We start from the raw sequence: 22,265 nt of genomic DNA, 5'->3' as shown, positions 1-22,265 counted from the left end.
TACAACATGCACGTGATTATTTTCTTAGCGTTGTTTGGTTCAGCGCTTGCACAGTGGGAACCTAATTTTGCTCCAGGAAGAGCTGGCATTGTTCATCTCTTTGAATGGCACTGGGACACCATTGCGGATGAATGTGAAACGTTTCTCGGACCGAACATGTTTGCAGGTGTTCAGGTAGGCTATGTAACTTTGAAAAAACAGACTAAATTTTAGTTGCAACTCACTGTCGGCAAAAAATGTTAATTCTATCTATAAATTAAAAACACCTGTAGAACTTAGTTACTCTTTTTCAATTTCCATATTTTCTTGCCTGTGCATGTAAATTCATACTTTCACGTCAATCCATAAGAAAATCTTCAACCCTACTTCTACCATGGGGTCTGATAGACCCCAAACGCACTTCTACCGTGTGATTACTCCTTTACTGTAGTACCGACATGGAATCCCAGCGGTAAAAACAACAAGACAACTTTTTTTGTTAAAATTAAGGTTTGAATGAGTTATAAATTAACGCCGTTTAGAATGTTTGGAAAAATTCTTGCAGATATCACCACCAAACGAAAACCGTATCGTCAATGGTCGACCTTGGTGGGAAAGATACCAACCGGTCTCGTACATTGTTGGAACTCGATCAGGAAACAGATCTTCATTCCAGTAAGTAAACATTTATCAAGGTTACCAAGGCAGTGGGTTTATCAAAAATATTGACAAAAAATGAGCTAGTTGTGCTTGTAACGTGATGTATTTTGGTTGGGGAGCACAGAAAGATAACACATGAACAAGTAACACGTGTGCATCTCAATTTGTGCATGCTTTGTAGTGAGTAGCCTAGTAGAAACTAAAACAAATTGATATTATAAATTTATGCTTATCCATACTTTGTTGGCCTATAGCCTGGTTGGTCGAAAAGAAGATATCAAAGATATTGTGAAATATCAATGTTGAATCTTTAGTTGAGTTTGTTTTAACATTCTGCTGTCGTAGCCTATAACTTATAGTCAACAGCTTAAAAGGCAACACTGTAAACCAGTTAAAAACCTATGTTTACCGTTTAAAGTCATTGTTTAAATTTCTTTAAAGCGTTTATGTTGAAGAACAAATGCCTGGCTACCGTTTTTCATTGATCACTTCTTGTATCGTAGGAACATGGTGGACAGGTGCAATGCTGTAGGAGTCCACATTTATGTGGATGCTGTCATCAATCACATGTGTGGAGACAATGGTTCAGGTAAAGACAGTGTAAATTTTATCAGCTTGTCAATTTTACACATATCTTACAAGTTGCAAATACACAAACAACAAAATAATTAACAAAAAACATTGAATATGTTATTAACTTATTACTAAAATTCGCATCCTTGAGAACGTCAACAAAAGAAAAATAAGAAACGATTTTACATTCGAACTAGTTGTTTTGTGCAGTGCAAACGCATAAACAAATGTCTACAAGCTGAAAGCGTTTTCAAATCTCTCTTACCGATGAATACCGATTACCTTACTACCAGTGACATAATAGGCTATAACCAGTACTGGTCTTAGGGCAGTGCCGGTGTTTGGGGTGTGCGAACCGTGCGATCGCACAGGGCCCGCAAATTAGGGGGCCCGCAATTTACTCAGACAATGCAGTAATTTTGTCATTTCCAATGGAAAAATTCAACAAAGGAATTAGCAACAAGAAAACATAGAGACTCAACAGGTGCAACCTATTTCGTTCCCTGAACATTTCGTACACTGAAAAGATCGAGAAAAAAAGCAACAGAGCCAAAGTCGCTAATCGGAGTTGCCGCAAACATTTCAAAATTTCTCTCGATCTTTTCAGGGGACGAAATAGGTTGAAATTTGATTTTGTTACTCCGATTTCAGGGTACGAAATAGGGCTACGAATTTTTCAGGGGACGAAATAGGTTGCATCCAGACTCAACATAGAGACATATAGCTTTATTTCCAAAAAATGCCAAAGAAAGCATGATATTATCCTTTTGCTATGCCACCGGACAGCATCACTTTACAGTAATATTCATACCCAAATTTTTGTTGAACATGCTCACAGAATGCCTCAAATCCAAAGTAATTTTTCAAAATTTTCTAGGGGAAGCCCCCCAGACTCCCCGCCGCTGGGTGTCGCTTTTGGCAATCACGCCGTCAGGCTTCGCCTGCCGACTGTCAAACCACCCCCCATCCCGTTTTAAAATACCTAGCTACGCTACTGAATTGGATCATCGTCATTGGGGCCCGCAAAGCATATTTCGCACAGGGCCCGAAATACCCTAAGACCGGCACTGCTTAGGGTGTTTCGGGCCCTGTGCAGAATATGCTTTGCGGGCCCCAATGACAATGATCCAATTCAATAGCGTAGCTAGGTATTTTGAAAGGGGAGAAGGGGAGGGTTTGACGGTCGTCGGGGGGTCTGGGAGGTCTCCCCTAAAAAATTTTGAATTTATTGAAGTTTGAATTTAGAAAATTTTCAATTACTTTGAATTTGGTGCATTCTGAGAGCATGTTCAACAAAAATTTGGGTATGAATATTAGCCTACTGTAAAATGGTGCTGTCCGGTGGCATAGCAAAAGGATAAAATCATGTTTTCTTTGGCATTTTTCGGAAATAAAGCTGAGTCTCTATGTTTTCTTGTTGCTGAGGAATAACAATGACATTTTTTAGTACTGGAAGTAACATGTATTTAAATACAGTTGCCACAACATTGAAAGTTTTGGTTTCTGTTGTTACTGAGCAATGTTAAACATTTGGCACATGGCGTTTTGAAAGAAAAAAAACTGGGCCCCTCAATATTACATTTTAAAAATTACATGCATAGGGCGTAATAATGATAGTTTAATACTGGATGTAACATGCATTTAAACTTTCACAAGCCCTTTAAATGTTCAGTTTTAAAACTACATATAGCCTATATGGCTAGGGCTACCATACGTCCTCTTTTAAGAGGATTTGTTCTCTTTTTTCAAGAAAAATGAACTGTCTACCGAGGACACTAAAAAATGCTCAAATGTCCTCTATTTTGACAGTTTGGGTTTTCTTGCTTATATTTTCAACGGGATTATATTGCTTGATGACGTTTCAGCGACAGCTTGTAGGCTATTTGTTTTCTAAACATTTTGTATAGGCTACCAATGTAACATGCTGATTTATGAAATCTAAAAGAAATTGGCGTATTTAATGGAACTGTTGTTGAACGTTCATTGCCTGGTTCACTATAAGATATTAAACGACATTTTAAAGGCCATGCTCACACTTTCACAAAAAATATTCTTTTACTTAGCCTACATACGTTTTAAGTTGATACAACGCTTGTAGACATTGTTGATTACCAACTCAGTTTGGTTCGTTTGTTACTTGAAACAAATCGAAACGAATGTCTATAAGTGCAATGTGTACAACACCTAACTTCCAGCAAAAGAAATCGTGGAATGGATAGGCCTACAGCTTTGCAAGGAAAGGAACAAATTTTTAGTTCACTTCGTTTTTTACATCTTAGCAGTTATGTGCACTGTGCAGCCTACTGTTTTGATCATATATCTTGCAGTAATTTAACAATTTCGTTAAGGCTGACTATTCCTTGTTGAAAAAAGTTAGGCTGAGGCTTGGCTACCTGGAGGTCGTGCCTGATTTGTCACATGTTGCAGATTTTTGCGATCATGGCTGTCTGACTGAAACTATTAGGTATTTTTTTCACTTTTTGCTGACTCTTAATAATATAAAATCATTTGTTTTCTTACGAAAGCACTAAAAATGAGAAAAAATAAGTTAAACGTTCAGTCAGTATGTTTTCTTGTATTTTTTCGGTAACTTTTGCTGCGTAGGCCTATAGGCTACTATAATGATCTAAAATGATGTAAACGGTTCTTCAGGCGTAAAATTCTACTTGCTGGCGAAACGTGTCCTCTTTTTTGGCGATGAAAATATGGTAGGCCTATATATGGCATAATAGCGATGGTTTTGTATTGAAAGTAACATGTGTTCTATTTTAATGCAATTGCCACAAAACAAAACTATGTTGTCAAAGTGCAATGTTAACTATTAAGCACATGGTGAAATGTCGTGGGTGGCCTAAAAGCGTATAAGCTTGTAAAGGTGACACGACAATCTCAGCACTTGCCTCACCTTAAAGCCGCAACTGACTTCAAAGATACCGGGACTTGCTTGTGAATCGAATTGAATTTTTTCCATTGGAAATGACAAAAATGACTGCATTTTCTGATTAAATTGCGGGCTCCAAATTTGCGGGCCCTGTGCGATTGCACGGTTTGAACACCCCAAAGACCGGCACTGATAACTTATAACAAAGCATATAGTCTGGAATTTAGACCTAAGTATTAGCCTAATCACATAGCTTAACAAAATGTGACAAAAATGTAAACAAGTAGGAAGTAGCCTAGATGGTTTCCGATTTCTTAGGCTTCTTCTGAAAATGCAAATATTTCAAACATCTTATGACAACATGAGAAACTTTTCAGATTTGTGACGAACTATACATTCCACTAGAGTTCGACTCTCGGGGTGTGCGCTTGAGCAACGCACGTTAAGGACTGCTCTCCATTCAGCGGCACCTAGTAAATGAAACAATTCCCCGGCAACAAGACTTCAACAATCTGAAGACTTCACTCTGCCAATCTCGATAACCGGCCTTGCGTCAAAAGCCTCTACAAGAATGCGAAACTACCAGGAATAACCAATCAAGGCTTTGTCAGACCGAGGATAAAGATTCAAAACCAAACCAATCAACCACCAGAAAAAGCGTTGGCGGCTTCGAATGGCGTTGGAAGAGTGCATAACAATTATGCAAATTTGTAAAAAAAAGTGTTACTACGTGAAACCTGACATTGTAAATGTGGAATGTAAAAAAAGTTCTAATCAGGAAATGCTTTACAGTATTTTAGCAGCAATTTCAAATTAAAGTTTTTTGCATCACGGTTATCATAATTTTACAGGCATTGGAACAGCTGGCAGTTTTTTTAACGCAACTGCAGAAGTGTTTGAAGCTGTCCCTTATTCTTCTCTTGACTTTAATGATGCCAAATGCCACAGTACGTGGGGGGGTATTGAAAATTATCACGATCCCAATCAGGTAAGGTTGTGTACTCACAATGCTTATAAGAGGGGGTACGGAGGGTACGACGTACACTTGAGGGCCCAGGCCTGTGTTTGTTGGGGGGCCCAAAATTGTGATTTTATAGTTTACGCGCAAAAATGTTTAGATAAAACCATTCTGAACGATTAAATTCAAACATAAAAGTTGTTATTCTTTAGTCCTGGGGGGCTCGTAATGTAGCAAAAGGCCCCGGAAAGGTAATTGAGTGCATTGCGAGAAAAGTAGGGGCCCAAAGTGGTGATTTAATGCTTTACATGCAAAAATATTCTGTTAAAAGAAACCTAAATTAAATCATAAAAGTTGGTTATTCTCCTGTCCAAGGGGGGAGGGGGGACATAGTGCAGCAAAAGCATGTTTGAGCAAAACCGGAGCAAAAAGCCCGGGTGTTTTTTGTGTTTTTTAAAAATTATTTGTAAAAAGTACTTTCACGCTTATTTCACTTCAAAATGAATTTCGGAGTTGGAGCAGGAGCTGGAGAATACTTTCGGAGCAGGAGCGGAGCCGGAGTCAACAAAAGTGACTTCTCTCGTTCACCTCTGCTAGGCATGAATGCAAAAGTTAATGAATAAAGGTTATTAGTCAGATGATTAATTTGATTTAAATGTTTTAACAAGATGTTATGTTTGAGCCTTGGTAGAGAGCTTGACTTGTACCAGATAGGCTACATGTAACACTCAGTAACGTTAACGGACATAACATTTTTTTTTTAAATACACAAAGAAACAAGAAAAAAAACTACTAAATCCAACGTTTTCGACACCACATAGTGTCCTCATCAGGAACATTATAGGCTACATCTAAGAGAAATAAATGAATCAATTTGAGAATTTTACAAATGTAGCGGTGGGATGGCGCAAGCGGTGGGATGGCGCAGCGGATAAGGAGCTCGCTTTCCAATCATGCAATCCTGGTTCGACTCCCGGCTTAAGCTGGTTGTTGAAAAACACCGCTCACCTCTACCCAGGGTGTAACAAATTGGGTGGGCGTAGTTGCTGAAGGAAAGGCGGCTGAGAGAAAGGAACTGGCCACCCTACTCTCGTTAATGCCGAAGGCTTAGTCTAATGAGAACCTTATCTTCTCGTTCCCCGAGGCTTGGATCAAGTATGGGACTCACCTTTACATTAAAGCTGTACAAGCGACACCTTTCAACAGCACCATCAACAATTGACACACGAATTCAATGCAGGATACACAAATTGGCGAGGGACAGATCACATGATATGCACAACACAAAATAATAGTTTTATTGCAGCCTGATACTATTATTGCGCACAGATGTCCAATTCTGCTGTAAAATGTAGTACGGTAGCCTATGGTGTGCCATACGCCTAAGCAAACGTCACGCGTTTTGCCCAAGACAAAGAGGGCCGGTAGTGAAAGGGGGGCCCGGAATGACTCTTCGTACCCCTAGTGAAAATTTCTCTCAGAAGCCCTGTGTACTCATGGTGCAGGTCAATGCAAAGGCACATTTTTAGCTGTGACTGTTCAATGGCTTGCTTATTTCAATGTGAGTCGAAATGTAATCCAAATCACACTTCATTTCTAACACGTGTTAATTTTTTTTAAGTCATTGTTATAATTAAATCTATTTTTGCAGTCAAAAACAACTTTTTTACAATTTTTAGCCTATTTTTTATCATTCAATTTACTGTTTATTTCATACAAGTGAACTGACATGTTACATAAGCTATAGGCTAATACGTTGTTTCTCACAGGTACGAAATTGCAAACTAGTATCGTTGTTGGATCTCAAGCTTGAATCAAAATATGTTCGAGGTAAAATAATTAGTTATTAAATCATGTCGAAGTTTATAGAAGAAATGTCGATCTGAGACAAAAACATAATGAACAAGCTACTTGTAAACTAAATATATTTTTTTTGCTCATTTAGGTTTAGTTTTATGGGTATTATCTATTTTAGGAAAAATTGTCGAATTCATGGATGATATGACCTCAATGGGAGTGGCCGGATTTAGAGTGGACGCTTGCAAGCATATGTGGCCAGGCGACTTGGAAGCCATTTTCTCGTCTTTAAGCGATCTCTCAACTGACAAAGGATTTTCAAATGGAAGCAGGCCATTTATATTCCAAGAAGTTATCGATCAAGGAGGTAATGTTATAGCGTAGAGCATTTACGTTTCTTATCCTGAGGTCCAAAAACTCCTTGCTGGTCTATTGTAAGTAGCAGAGAGGTTGCTGAATGCATTGTTTTAGAAAAAACTTGTTAATAAATTTCCTAACTTTACGTGAACAACCCCAATGAACAACAAAGTTAAGTTTATTTAAGCCTCACCTTGGTTTTACCAGCAGAAGCCCACCTTGGTTTACCTGTCGATACGTGAACTAAAATTCTTTGTCAAAATGTTAAAATAGTAGTGGGCGTTGTGTACTTTCGTGATTTTTTTTTTTGTGTTCAAAGTGATTTTTTGCTTAAGTTACTTTTGGAAACATTGATAGATGAAGCAAAATGGGTTTTAGTTTTTTGGCCTCCTGAGGAAGAGGCTAGGCGCCCCAATTTCAATCTGGTCTCAAATTATTTTATGGTGTATTTCGACGTCAAAATTAGGTTTGCACTCGCTGAATAAAACTTTTTATTTAATGTGAAATGTAGTTAAAACAAAAAAGGAAATTTTTAATACTTATGCAATTTTCTTAATTTCTCTCAAAAACTGTGGAAATGTACAATTATGTTGTTTGTCAATAAATATAATGAATATAGATTTTAAAATCACATTATTTTATATATATGCCATTGTTAGGAGTATTTTAGCACAAAAATATTGTTTTGTTGGGGTAGAATGAGGCAGAGAGGCCTACTAGTACACTAAGTTTTTTCACTATAGACAATATTGCTTTGCGAAACGCAAAATGCACCATATGTGTAGTCTGGGGTACTGGGGTAGTCTATAGAAAAATATAACAAGACAGCATAGAAAAGCCCTGGCAAACTACATTTGTCCAGTAAGGAGGGGGGCAAGAATTTGTAACAGAACAATCTTGGACAGAAAGTTGCAGCTGAACAAATTCACTTCCTATCATTGCCTCTGTATTACGCAAGTAGTTATTATCCATGACCAACAACGTCTTCTTCGTCGTGTGAGTCTCTGGGATCAACAAAGTAGTTTAAGCACACATTATTTGAAACAAACAAAAGCATAATCTGTGACGTAGCTAGACAGAGAATTTTACAGGGCATAAGCAACTGTTGGCGTTGGGAGGCAAACACTTTAATATTTGAAATAAAACTTGTTTGAAAATATACCTACTGAATGCAGCCAAACATTTATTAACCCTATCTGTAGCGACAGGGGCTTTATGAGGACGCCCCATTCTAGTAGTGAAATATTTCTCAGAAGGAGATATGCTAGAAATGTGAAATTTCTTGACTTTTAGTTTTTATTCTTTGCGAATTTTCTAAACCTACTCTGGTCATTTTTATACGTTCCTGTCCTTCACAATAAGCATTTCGTCTCAGGTGGCTAGACATTGCAGTCTGCAGTTATAATTTAATGTCTGCAGTTATAATTTAATGTAAGTGCATCAAACCCAAACATTCAAAAATGAAAGGAATAAAATGCCTCATGTACATCGTGAATTGAGACTGAATTAATAGCAAAAAAGTAGCTTCAATCGTCACTAGATCTCTATGTAATAATCAATCAATTGTTTCGAATTATCTTACGCTGCCTTCGCCTTGTAACGCTGTTCTTGTCCGCTGGGATCAACCTCGCTCTGCTTTCAACGCATTCATCAACACGATCCCCTGATCAACTCGATGCAGCCTCAAAATTTCCACTCCAATTTTATACTTTTTACCGGTAATGTAGCCTATCAGTGCCTCTGGTTTCGATCGCTAGCCTCCCCGACCCAGCTGGGCGAGCCTGCCTCAACGTCTGGCTAGTGCACAATCTGCACATCTGTGCTCGGCGAATCAAAGCTTAGGCCTACTCTTCTTCAGTGAGTACTTATTACACTCCCACCTATATATTTTTTGTTTACAGTATATTGATTAATCGAGCCTCTGCTCCAGATTTTTATTTGAAATTTTGTCTGCCACTAGAGCCAAATTATCCTTAAATGGTTCGACTCTCTTCCTCGTGGTAGACCCCAGTTTTATCCGCTCTGCCTACGGGCAGACCGGATATAAGAGTCAAAAGTACCTGCGCCGAGGTCGCGTGAAGGAGACGTGAGCACCACCCGGCGGTCAATTACTGCCGGTTCCAGCGTCCACACGAGGCGGGTCGCCCGGCCATTCGCAGGTCATCTTTCTGGGCTATGCAGAAAGAGCCTGTCTCCCTGGCCCGCTCCGCCATTCTAAATTTACGGACTGGTCATGTAGTGTTTTCGATCCACACTCTCCCTCCACAGGTACCTCGACTCCCCAACCTGACCCCCGCGACCTAAGCTGGTGGACTTACCTCCGGGTGCATCGTCACCCCTAAATCACGCCGCTCCCCACCGCCGCGGGGTGTGGCAGGCCGGTTTCTTAAAGTCTTCGACCTGGCTATGTTAGTTTGTGCTCTTCTCGCTGTGTCAATCTTTTGCACCCGTGCGTTGCTGATGCGAATAAAACAGTTGAACAACAATACAAATGTTAGTGCAATTACTTTGAAATGTCAAAACGGACAAAAATGCCTTATATTTATGAGCAAAAGTAATTTTTTGTTTACTTTAGCATTTCTTTATGTTCAAAAATTTCAGTTTTGAAGCTATTTTTAGGAAAGTAGAATATAAACCGACTTTCTGACATGTTTTCATCTCAAACACTTTATTCTAATAAATTTGTTGGGTAAAAGTTAAATTTTTATACGTAAAATAGGCCTACACATGGCTATTATCTTGTAAAATATTTTGGCTGTGTGATTTTCATAGCTCCCGTTATTAACGATTAATTAGCACGGGGCTAAGATAGCGCGTGACGTGATTTCCGCGTACGAAAACAGCCCGTATTAAGATAGAGTTAAACGTCATTTAACATGTAATACAATGTTATTAAAACCCACTTCGAGAGAGACCAAGATTAAATTTGAGGAGAGAAGCGATTGCTCTCTTAAGCCCCCATGGCTACGTCCCTGAAAGTTATTGCATTTCAATTTTCTAAAAAAAACAAAAAAAAAGCAGAGTAAAGTTGCACCACAGATCAGTGTTACAACTAGTCAAAATCATCTTGACCTTTTTGCGTTTCAGTTCCAAACAGATTAGGTACATTTGTATATTTAATTGTTACAATGATCTTTTAAACACCCACACATCTCAATGCAGGAAAACGTTGATAGAGAAGCAAATACATTTGCGAAGGCTCCTTTCGTGCAACCACACATCACCAAGCTTAATATTATTACTTCCAAGGTAGAGGCTTTAAGCAGTGAATATGTATTCTAATAGGAAAGGAGTTGCCAGCAATAGTCAGTCGGGGAAAGAAGAAATGTTGGACTTTCAATTAATTTTCTCCATATTATGGTCAAGGAAACAGAATGGAGATCCTATCAACCTTGTTGAAAGACTGATCGAAGCCAGCGGATGCCAAACGATTTGGCTACACTGGCGGCGGAGACAGTTACAATAATAATAATAACTGGGATCGCCAAATGTGCAATAAAAAATAATGATTTGTGGGGAAAAGGTTTTCACTTTCTGCATCACGATTAGAAACAAGAACCAGTCGACCTCTTTCACTTTTGTTTGACCCTTAGATTCATACAATGAACAGACGAAGCATTCTAACTGCACGCACATTTTTTTCTGTTAAATTTAAACAACCCAGAGCATTGAAAAATAATAATCAAGATTTTGTTTTCGCCCATTGCGACAATATACAGTACACCGCAATCACAGATGCGATACAACAAACAACAGAAAGCAGTAAAGAGACATATTAGTCTTCGAATCAGCTGCTCCCATTATTTTGGCATGCCACTAAGTGTCTTTGCGGAAGCACAGCCGCGTGTTCTGGAGTGGTGTCGAATCCACTTCTTATTGCGTAGACGTCCTCACCACTAAGCTACGCAGCCAACAGGCACGAAGATCTTTTTGTCAGAGTTCATGAATATCTCCATATGCCATCTCTTGCTTTTTTAGCTCACTTTCCTGTCATGTCACTTCCTGTAAATGCGTGAAAGCCAATCATTGCTGTTGAGCAGGGGTCACCAAATGGCGGCCGCCACGCTGTATCGCTGCGGCCCGCGGAAAGTATCAGCGTACGAGTATAACCAAAAATACTTTTCTTGAGGAGTTAAAGAGCACGAAGGCAAAAAATACTTTCCGGGAAGCATATTTTCACTTTGCATACGATTCCACCGACCGACCAATCAGATTATAGTTCTAGGTGGGGGTTGCTTTAAAGCAATTGGTTAAAGTTATTCCAATGCGATGTCCAGCCACACTGTCCCAGTGGTTGATTAAAACGCCTGATTTCTAATTTCGAAATTGTCTGTGAGTATAGGGTTGCTTATTTTAAGTTTGCAAATGTCATGTAAACACTAGTGTGCGTTTCATCGTTACTGTGTTTCACGAGCAGTGTTCTCTTTATGCAAGTTTTTGTTGGAAAATTAGGTCGGTGTGCCAACTAAATTTATAATAAATTGGCAAAATATTATATATAAATTTAAAAATTTTTTCTGATTGTTTTATGAAAATATTTAGCTTAGTACTGCAAAACGCTTTTTTTTTTAAGAAATATGGAACGCTTCACGATTTTGCGTGTCATCCTTGCGCAGGGCCATGCTAATTTTCTCTGTATCGTTCCAATTTTACAATATGTTAATTGCAAGATATCTTTTGCAAAGCGAAGTAACAACACCACTCTTGCTTGGCGATGAATATTCTGATGAAACCGCTCGCCTCGCTATAAGTGCACAAAACAAGTGACCTCGTTTATTAGGCATTGTTAAAAAAGTCAAAAGTGTTGTAAAAGGAGCTTGGCCTGGCAGTAGCGTTGTTCGATTAATTTTGTTGCTGCGGTATTGTAACATAAATATGAACAACATGTAACGCTGAATACTGGGTACGAAATGCGTTCTTTTCTAGCATAAAAGTCAACCTACCTAACATTTTATTAGTGCGGCCCGCCACAGCTCTCCTTAGTGCCAAAGTGGCCCGCGCATGCAAAAAAGGTTGGTGACCCCTGCTGTTGAGTATGGTTCACGGATCGAGTGCATGGAAAAAAGCTTAGACAGATATTTTGACATGTTGCATATGAGAAATTGTGATCTTTAATTGATCCAATGTGCAACATGTCAAAACAATGTTTCTATTAAGCAATTTGAGATTATGTCTAGGAGTAGGTCTGAGTATCAAACCAAAATTTTAGAAGCCCTGCAAATAAAACGCAATCATCTACCTTTAAGCAGACAATTGTATGCTTGCGGCTCGTCTTTTTAGCTCTGTGCATTTTAAATTAGTTTATTGCACCTTGCCTATCTGCACATACCATATCATGCGATCTGTGTAACGCCATTTAATGCCGTGACCTTTGAGATTCTCGTGTTTATTGTTGAGTGTTGAGATCGTTAGAAGCACTGTACAGTTTTTAGCTTGTTTCCTGTTGATAAATTTAATATTTAAGCTAACCATTGTATTTTGTTTAGGTGTAAATAGAATTACTTTATTATTATTCCTGAAGAGGACATCATGTGATGTCTAAAACGTTCAAAATTTGTTTCAATGTAGTTTTTTTCCATAAATTTTGTAATTAACTCAAATTTGTTAAATCTGATTAAGTTACTTGTTTTCGTATGCCTATGGTTCAATAATACAAACTCTTTACCAAGGCTCTATTTTATAATTGTGTTTTAGGAGAACCAATTACAGCTAGCGAATACTTCAAACTTGGTCGTGTAACAGAATTCAAGTATGGGCTCAACTTGGGAAATAACAAAGACAAGATTCATGTAAGATTACCGAAAAAGATAACAACATCTTGTGGAGCATAATTTTGTTATTTCTTAACAATATTTTATTTTTATGAACAAATGTCTACAAAATTAACTTAATAAGTAAACAAAATCAGTTAGGTTCGGATATTTGTAGGCTATAATTTATTGATAAAGCTTTCTCTACCGTAAAGGCGGCTTCTTCAGTATCTGGAAAATCACAAAAATTGGGCTACTTATTTGAAACTTAGATGTTTTTCTGAATTCCATTAGACGTTTCGGTTGGCATGGAAGGGTTATCAGTTACGAAGGCTAATCTTCTAGAGCGCCTATATCTCCACGTTACCGACAATTCTAATTTTTAAGGGCAAAGGTTTACAAGATCCAAATTACCCGACCATTCTGGCATTTATTTGTGCTTACGATATTACATAAACTATTTTTCGTTGTTATTTAAATTTGCTATAACAGCTAAACACTAATGTAACCTATATCAAAATAAGCTACTGCTAAAGTGTTGGTAAGTTCCATGCATTATTATAATTATCAGAACTGCTGTGACCACGAGATCCTACAAACAGTATAGGTTAGTCACCTTACATGTAACTTATAGGCTACAAACTATAAATTAAGATAGACTGCTGTAATTCTGTACTTTAATTAAATTTATTATTAAAAACAAACAAGGTATACAATTATACATACTTGAGTTTTCATTTCACTACATCGCGTCAATATAGTTACCAACCGTGTTGAATGCGCAGTACTTACAAAGCTTCGGAGAGGCTTGGGGAATGATGCCAGATGGCAATGCTCTTGTCTTTATCAACAACCATGACAATCAGAGAGGACACGGTGGAGGAGACACCATCGTTACCTTTAAAGACTTTTACAGTATAGTTACTGTTGATTTTCCAACCTATTTGATAACTTAGTATTTTTAAAATTAAGCAATGTCTTTAAAGACCAACAATTGCTGTTTTATGACGAAAGAAGAATTTTGGAAATTATCGATATGTCTTAAATAAAATGAAAACAACGTAGCACTAGACTTTCTTATGTTCATATGCGATTACATATTATCAGTTCAGTTCAGTTTGTTTTTATTTCTGACCATCACAACGAAAAAACAATATATGACAAACATAGCAGAGGTCTAGAAAAGGTAGAAGCGACAAAACGCGGACGTTATAACTAGGGCCATTTTTATTTTGACCTAAAAAAAAAAATTTGACTTTATTTTTATCAAATTTTGGCTTTATTTTGACCTAACGAAATTGCTTGTTTGTAGAGGGCACATCAGTTCTTCCTTGAATTGATACCAGTTACCCAAACATAATATTTTGTCGATTTCAGACCCAAACGTAATATTTTGCTGAAAAGTCAAGGTGTTTTTATGGATTATAAAAAGCGCGTCGTGTTTTTGGCGATGAGAAAATCTCGACAAATCTGTAACTTTTGCTGAAGACGAATTAGCTTGCTTAGGCATTTTTGTATTACAGAATGTCAGTAAGCTATTCCTAAAATCCAAACTGTTGATCTTCGAAAAAACACGTCTGTTGAAGAGGTGTGTTATAAAAATTATTCAAATAGGCTACGTAACAACGAATAAACATTAAGGGACAACTTGTGATAAATGTTATTGTTGATCTATTAGTGGGCATTGTGACATATTTCCTGCTTTTATGGATTGATATGATTTAAATGTGTCGCAGTTCCTGATTTACGATGCTTCCAGGAGGATTTTGACAAAAATTACTCTCAAGAAACACAAACAGTCTGTCAAAAGCCATAATTTGACAAATTTGACCTTATTGAAAATTTTGACTTTGTTGTGAATTTTGACTTTATTTTGACTTATAAACTTCTTAGAAACAGTCCCCTAGGTGCTGAAAACAACTTTATTCTTTGATTTGTGGATAAACGAGGTCCTTAAAAATTTTTGACTTTATTGACTTTTGCGGGTCCTAGTTATAACTCAAATGATTCCAAAGCAGGATAATCAGTTTAAAATATGGCCCGGTCGCAACACCTTACTATGAGTAACTACAGAGAGTCGCATAGTTTTCCATTTCTTACTCTTAAAATGGCGAAAGTAGTTTCTAAAACTTTTCCATTCTTGTAGAAAACATCACCTTTCAGTCAAGCTGACTTGCAATTTTGAACTTTTATTTAATTGCAGATCTGAAGATTCTGACTGCTTTTATGATGGCTTGGCCATATGGTGTTCGTAGAATTATGTCCAGCTATTATTTCAGGTAAGCTTTTCTTGTCACACAAACAAACGCTTAATCCTTGGTGTTATAGGCAGTGGCCTACGATTGAACAAGATTATGGACTTCATATAAAAAAAAGTTTTTTTTGTGAAATTATGGATTTTACAGTATTTTTCTTTCTAACTTTTCATGCCTGTTTAAGGCTTTGGCGTTCATGCGTAGTTCTTTGTGAATGTTCGGTTAAGAAACTGTGTAATTCAATATCTGGTTAACAAGTTAGTTTTATCGTTTTTAGCACTAGTTGCTACGTTCATCTGATGAAATTGAAAGTAAAATTAACAACAAACAAGATGGTTTATTGCTTCACTGACGTTTCGCGCACCATGACAATGCGCATCCTCAGAGCGAATAACATACAAAATAAAATTTCATCAGGTTATATACTGCAGTGCGATTGAAGGCAAGAAAAAACAAAACACGCAACATTTTAAAAATTGGCCAATGATGTGTGAGCGGTTACTTTCCACGTTAAGTTACGTAAAAGTTTCCAACAATAGACATAAAAATTCGAAGCGGTGACGACCAACAGAAAAAGTGCGATTGAAGGCAAGAGAAATAGATCACAATGTTTTAAAGATTGGCTAATGATGTGCGGTACTTTCGACGTTAAATTACGTAAAAACTTCCAACAATAAACATAAATTCGAAGCACTGAAGACCACTAGAAATTCGAGACACAATTAGATTGCAATAACTTGATTGCAATAATTTAGATTGAAGTTATTGTAATCTAATTTTGTCTCGAATTTCTAGTGGTCTTCAGTGCTTCGAATTTATGTCTATTGTTGGAAGTTTTTACGTAACTTAACGTGGAAAGTAACCGCTCACACATCATTGGCCAATTTTTAAAATATTGCGTGTTTTATTTTTTCTTGCCTTCAATCGCACTGCAGTATATAACCTGGTGAAATTTTATTTTGTATGTTATTCCCTCTGAGGATGCGCATTGTCATGGTGCGCGAAACGTCAGTGAAGCAATAACCCATCTTGTTTGTTGTTAATTTTACTTTCAATTTCATCAGATGAACGTAGCAACTAGTGCTAGAAACGATAATTGTCCTGATGAACACCCAAACTTTTCAGTATTCAAGTTAGTTTTATGTTTGATTAATTATGATCTTTAGCTTTCGTAAGTTAACGTCTACAAACAATTTATGCTTTAATAAAAAGCTCTTGATTTGTTTACAATGGGTCCAGTGATGTACGTATACGCCGCAAAATCTACGCCGTAGACTTGCGGCGTATTCTTTTTGTTTACGCTAACTCTTACGGCCATATTTTTTTGGATAGTGGTCGCTTGAGGCTACGCAGTAAAGTTTTCGCGGTTTTTTTAGCGTATAGCGTCAACGCATAGCCTACTTTTTAATGTCTTTTTTTCGCTACAACGCGCCAATACCTTCCAGCGCTGCAGTTGAAAGAATATTTTCAATGGGCAAAGACATATTGGAACCAAAACGCAGCAAAATGTCAGATGAACACTTTCAGATGCTTGTGTTTCTTCGTGGAAATTCAAAATAAAACTTGTTTGTTTCGAGTGGTTTATACCGTGTAAATATTTGGCACCTAACAAACAAAAATGAGTTTACGCTAGTGTATGCGCTGACGCCGCCAACTTTTTTTACAAGTCACGTTGACGCATACGGCGTATGGTTTTTCGAACGTTTGCGTTTACGCTGATGGCGTCAATATTTTTAGTATGCGTGTACATTACTGACAATGGCACTATAATAAAAGTTAGATCCTCAACTATGGTGTACCTTTGCACAAACATCGAAGCATTGTCCATACCTCAAGTAAGCTATGCTGCATTTGCATTAACCTTGTACTGTACATCCAAAGAGAACATGTCAGTTTTATTGCTATTTCATATTGCTTCTTTCCAGTGTTTTAGGAAATCATAACATTAAAACAGTGTAACTACTGCAGTAGGCTACAAATAGAAGTAGAAGCTTCTCGGTTACTGAACAGAGTGGTATTTTAGGGATAGTAACTTACAAATTCTACATCTTTAAATAATTCAAACGCATCTCTGAAGCTTATTCATTTCGTTTGTGCGTTTCAGCCACTCCGATGATGGACCACCACCAAATCAACGAAGCGTGAATGCTGACGGGAGCTGTGGAAATGGCTGGGTCTGCGAACATCGCTGGAGACAAATCAAGAACATGGCAGCCTTTGCAGCAGCAGCGACAGGTCTATATATTTCGTTGGTAAAAATTTTTATAGGATCAACATTTTAATTTTCGTAGTTTTTTCTTTTTGATGTGCAAACCATTCTTCTACAGTCCCAACGTCGCAGGACTTTGCCAACCTCAAGGCAGTGGCGGCAATTCGTGCTCCACAGATGTTGAAGCTGATGATGTGACTTGTGGACTGTTGTTGCCAATCTCCCTTGCAGTTGCTTGTAAATGATAAAAGAAACACGTGTGATATACGAGCAACGTCAATATTTACGCACAAACGTTGCTTTAGGCTTGCCTTACTAGCTGAAAGTTATTATTCGGCTGTTTTCTATCTGTAAGGTAAATTGAAATCGTTTTGTCTTGCATAAAAAACTTTTAAAGTAGAAAAGCTGCATAAAAACTGTAATGAACCAAATGTAGACAACAGAAGACAAGAAGCAACTGCAAAAACACATATTTTGACTTAGGCATAGATTTTGATTGATAGATGGAATCTTTATCCTAGGACTAGAAAAGCTTCTCTGAGAGCTTAATCCTGGCAGTTTCGCATACTTATAGATGTAGAAGCTTTGAACCAGTGACTCAGGCCTGGTCACCGAGATTGCCAAAGTGAAGTTTCTGATTGTTGAAGTGTTGTTGGCAGGAAATTATTCCATCCATTAGGTGCTGCTAAAACGAGAGCTGTTCTTAGTATGCGCTGCTTAAGCGCATACCCCGAGAGTTAAAGTTATTGAACTGATGTTATTTTACAGTAATACTGTAATAGCAATGTTGTTACTGAAGTAAACACAGAATGTCATCACCATGTATTCCACAACAATAAAGTCACACTTTGCATTACACTTTCAGGTCAGCCAGTGTCTAATTGGAGATCACCACAAAACAATCAAATAGCTTTCTCTCGCGGAAATAAAGCTTTCCTTGCCATAAACAAAGCCGGGAGCGTAATGAGAGGCGCTTACGCCACTGGCATGCCTTCGGGAGCCTACTGTGATGTCATAGAGGGCAATTTTGATGACAAAACTTGTACTGGTAAGCTTGAACAACGGATAAGCTAATCCAATTGTCTCTGGTTTTTCTGGGTTGTAGCCTACATCAAAGGTGAAATTGAAATGTATTTAAGAGTGAGATGCTAATCCCAGTAAGCAAATCAGTTTTCTGTTACATTGATTCAACGTCTGCAGACCTTGAATGAATGTAAAAGAAGACTGACTTGCTGGTTGGGAGACCGCATTTTTTTCAGCAAATGTTATATTTTTAACGCAAAACAAAAGCAAAACGAGTCCAGCTTCTAGAACTTGCTTGGCACAATGAGAGCATTTTCCTCCCTTGTATGCTATGTCCCTGACGGCATCAACTTCTACAGGGTGTTTTCATATCACTTCTGTAATCTAAGCACAATTAGGCCTACCATTGATAACGAGTAAAAAAATTGTAGGCTAGTAGGCTATGCTACAAGCTTAGCATGATGTACTTGACTGAAACTTCATTTAGGCTATCGCTAATGTTCACTTTGCATGTTTAGATCATTTTGTAACACTTGGAAAGTATTCTTCAAAAACACCAAAAAATGCCCTGCCTAAGCAAAGCATTCGTATAACAAAAATATTAATTGGAGTTGAATTGATGTTGCGCTGTGAATGTATTATACCCAAAACGGTCCAAAAGCGAGCCGAGCACATAAAAAGGATTTGATCCACATTCTTCACTGTCTTACATTACATCCGCCTAGTCTAAAGAATTTTTCACCAAAAAGACCCGAACATGCAGCAAGAGCCCAGAGATTTAAATTTACGCTTTGGTTCAAATTGGAGACTACGATGTTAACACTTTTTCATATTGCTTTTGCTAAGTCCATTGCTTTTGGTATCCTGCCTGTGTCTTTGCATTTGAAACAGACAACACCGTTATAGTCTATCACTGTTTACATGCTGTGTGCATCTTTGTATCACAAATAAAGTTACGATATCCTCGATCATTATTTTTTTTGTCTTGCCAGGTTCTTGCATCTCTGTTGATGAAAATGGATACGCTAACATTAACATCAGTCCAAGCGAAGATCCATTCATTGCTATCCATGTGAACGCGCCATGTAATTGCCCATCTGGTGATTGCAGCTCGTCAGGAATTGTAGCTTCTCAAACTGGAGGTTTAAAAATTTTATGCTTTGTGCAACAAACAACTTTGTGTTGGTGACCAGGTTGAACACCTAGTTATGTGAATTATACTTTGTTTTATTTCTTAAATTATTTTAATAAAATTTATATCTGTATGGTGGATTGATGAATCGGCATATCTTTTAGGAGAATGCAGTAGCTGTCTCAGCTGCACAAAGAAAGTTGACTGTGGACAAGTGGGGACTACTCAGTCGCAATGTGAAAGTTCAGGTTGTCTGTGGTGCCCAGATCACTCTGGTGGTGATGATCCATGGTGCATTTATAAAAGTGGCTCAACAGCTGACGGGTCTGCATCTTGTTCAGTTAATGTAAGCTAAACATGATATTATATTGTGTGACTATAGTTTTTCAAGCTTTGAAGTAACGAAACCGCATTCAACCATTTTTGCCAAAACTGCAACGAATGGGTTTTAAGCCTCCCTAAAATGAAACTATAAAATATTATTTTTAACCGAGAAGACTTTCATTTCACTTTTATGGTCAAAAATGTAATTAAATTGAACTGAGCTTGTCATTATAATCATTAATCACACTCAGCATCTTTCATGCCTTAAAAGGGGTGGAAGACTTCAGATGAGGTACTGTTCTGATTTTTACTTATTAATAGGCCATTAGCCTGTTTTTCCGACGCTATTGTGCATATGTGGTTTCATAAATTGGTAAGAATGTTCTGGCTGTAGCTTATGGAAGAAAATATTTTGAGCATGAAGAAAATTAAGTACCTGCAGTATTCAAGAAAATATCTAATCTCTACATGTTAAGGAAACAAAAGTAGCTATAGCTACTGTGTATTTGATTAAAACTTTCACACGAAGACCTACAACTGACAAGACGACTGAAATTTCTTTTCAGGATTCCTCAAAGCAAGATTGCGGCTACATTGGAAGTGACAAAGAAAGCTGCGAAAACTCGGGCTGCTGTTGGGCTGAATCGACATCGTCTGGCATACCATGGTGTTTCTATCCCGCATAATCTGCTGTCGGATGTTTGAAGTTGAAAATATGGATGTAATCTAGAGAAATAAAACTGTAGCCTGACAACGTTACAAGCATCACTAAATTACTTCACAGTGTAGATTCAAACGATCTGTTATAGCCTAATGCTGCGGGTTCTTTTTGGCAATATTAAATTACACTGGCTTTCGGAACACAGTTCCCTAGTCATGTGCTATGACGAATGGTGTTGAAGTCACTGAGTGGTTCTTTAAAGTGGCTCTTTGGTTAAGCTTGAGGCTGCCGGCTGTTGAGTTTCTGTGCTGTTAGGCGTTATTGCTGTGAGGTTTTGTTGGATCAGTTGATTAGTAGATTAGGTGACGTAGTTCTTCCCTTTCGGCGCGGTTGTTGATTTTAGGATTTTGTCTGCTTATGAATATGGCCTCTTTGAAACGTAATTGTACCGCGTCATTTTCTCTTGCAATAATTTTAAATTCAAAGTCTGCGTGGCATTGTTGTTGGTGATCAAATACCGAACTTTTATCCGAGCTGGGATGTTCTTTGAGGCGGGAGTAGAGTGGGCGGATCGTGCTGCCTATGTAGCTTTCCCTGCATTTTTTGCATATAATCTTATAGACACAGTTCTTGGTGTTGCACATGTCGTCGTTCCGTAGTTGGCAGTTTTGCAGCCGGCAGGGTTCGGGTTTTTATGGTTTTTTAAGTGCGCTTTGGAGGGTTCGGGAGCGCCGAAAGAGGCGGACTGGTAAGTCCAGGTCTTTGAAGACTTTTTTTATTTTACAGTCCGCGTCGTCGCTCATATAAGGAAATTCGAAATGTATTGGGTTGTATGGTGTCTGAGGGGATGGTTGTTTGCTTTGTCGGTGTCGTCGCCGTCTGGGTGGTTGTTTAAGGAAATCTTTGGGGTATCCGTTTTCCCTGATTGTCTTTTCGAATTCAGTCAGGTGTGGTGCTGCTTTATTGGGTGAAGAACATCTATCCCTTCTTTTCTGTATTTCGTTTAAGATTATGGTCTTTTTAGTGCTTGTGGGTAGGGCTGAGTCGAGGTGTGGGAACATTTCAAAGAACATCTTGGAACTCAAAGAACATCTCAGCTCGGATAAAAGTTCGGCATTTGATCACCAACAACAATGCCACACAGACTTTGAATTTAAAATTATTGCAAGAGAAAATGACGCGGTACAATTACGTTTCAAAGAGGCCATATTCATAAGCAGACAAAATCCTAAAATGAACAACCGCGCCGAAAGGGAAGAACTACGTCACCTAATCTACTAATCAACTGATCCAACAAAACTTCACAGCAATAACGCCTAACAGCACAGAAACTCAACAGCCGGCAGCCTCAAGCTAAATCAAAGAGCCACTTTAAAGAACCACTCACTGACTTCAACACCATTCGTCATAGCACATGACTAGGGAACTGTGTTCCGAAAGCTAGTGTAATTTGATATTGCCAAAAAGAACCCGCAGCATTAGGCTATAACAGATCGTTTGAATCTACACTGTGAAGTAAGCAACGATCATGCTGCTAAAAGCGAAGCTCATTCAACTACATCACTAAATTAATTTAAACCTAATTTTATTGTACTTTAGTTGATTAATTTCTTTATTTTTTGTCAACACGATATATATTTTGTTGTATTTCGTTTCATGCTTAGCACCAGTTTTCAATACAAAATTGTGTTTTGTGTCTCCAAAAT

The 22,265-nt window shown here is 37.9% G+C and overlaps 1 protein-coding gene and 1 non-coding gene across 2 annotated transcripts; one reads left to right on the top strand and one right to left on the bottom strand.

Moving 5' to 3' along the window:
- On the top strand, nucleotides 1-22,261 carry LOC145781296 (alpha-amylase B-like). The gene is made up of 14 exons (XM_082593076.1): nucleotides 1-174; nucleotides 545-654; nucleotides 1,143-1,228; nucleotides 4,945-5,081; nucleotides 6,821-6,881; nucleotides 7,027-7,215; nucleotides 12,900-12,994; nucleotides 13,741-13,870; nucleotides 15,159-15,234; nucleotides 17,315-17,445; nucleotides 18,285-18,467; nucleotides 19,435-19,584; nucleotides 19,739-19,920; nucleotides 20,465-22,261. The coding sequence occupies exons 1-14, from the start codon at nucleotides 7-9 to the stop codon at nucleotides 20,582-20,584; spliced, it is 1,818 nt and encodes a 605-aa protein (XP_082449202.1). The 5' UTR covers nucleotides 1-6; the 3' UTR covers nucleotides 20,585-22,261.
- On the bottom strand, nucleotides 11,777-11,880 carry LOC145785307 (U6 spliceosomal RNA). The gene has a single exon (XR_014291156.1). It is a non-coding gene; the product is annotated as a U6 spliceosomal RNA (small nuclear RNA).
- Nucleotides 22,262-22,265: the final 4 nt, after the last annotated feature.

Source organism: Aplidium turbinatum, chromosome 1 (genome assembly GCF_918807975.1).
Source record: "Aplidium turbinatum chromosome 1, kaAplTurb1.1, whole genome shotgun sequence".
Lineage (NCBI taxonomy): Eukaryota > Metazoa > Chordata > Ascidiacea > Aplousobranchia > Polyclinidae > Aplidium > Aplidium turbinatum.
The sequence above is the reverse complement of the archived record's forward strand: the minus strand, read 5'-3'. Positions and strand labels throughout refer to the sequence as shown.

Coding starts and splice junctions, on each gene's coding strand:
- LOC145781296 (XM_082593076.1), top strand. CDS start 7: ATGCACGTGATTATTTTCTTAGCGTTGTTTGGTTCAGCGCTTGCACAG. Junction 175..544: donor ACATGTTTGCAGGTGTTCAG/GTAGGCTATGTA, acceptor AAATTCTTGCAG/ATATCACCACCAAACGAAAA. Junction 5,082..6,820: donor ATTATCACGATCCCAATCAG/GTAAGGTTGTGT, acceptor TGTTTCTCACAG/GTACGAAATTGCAAACTAGT.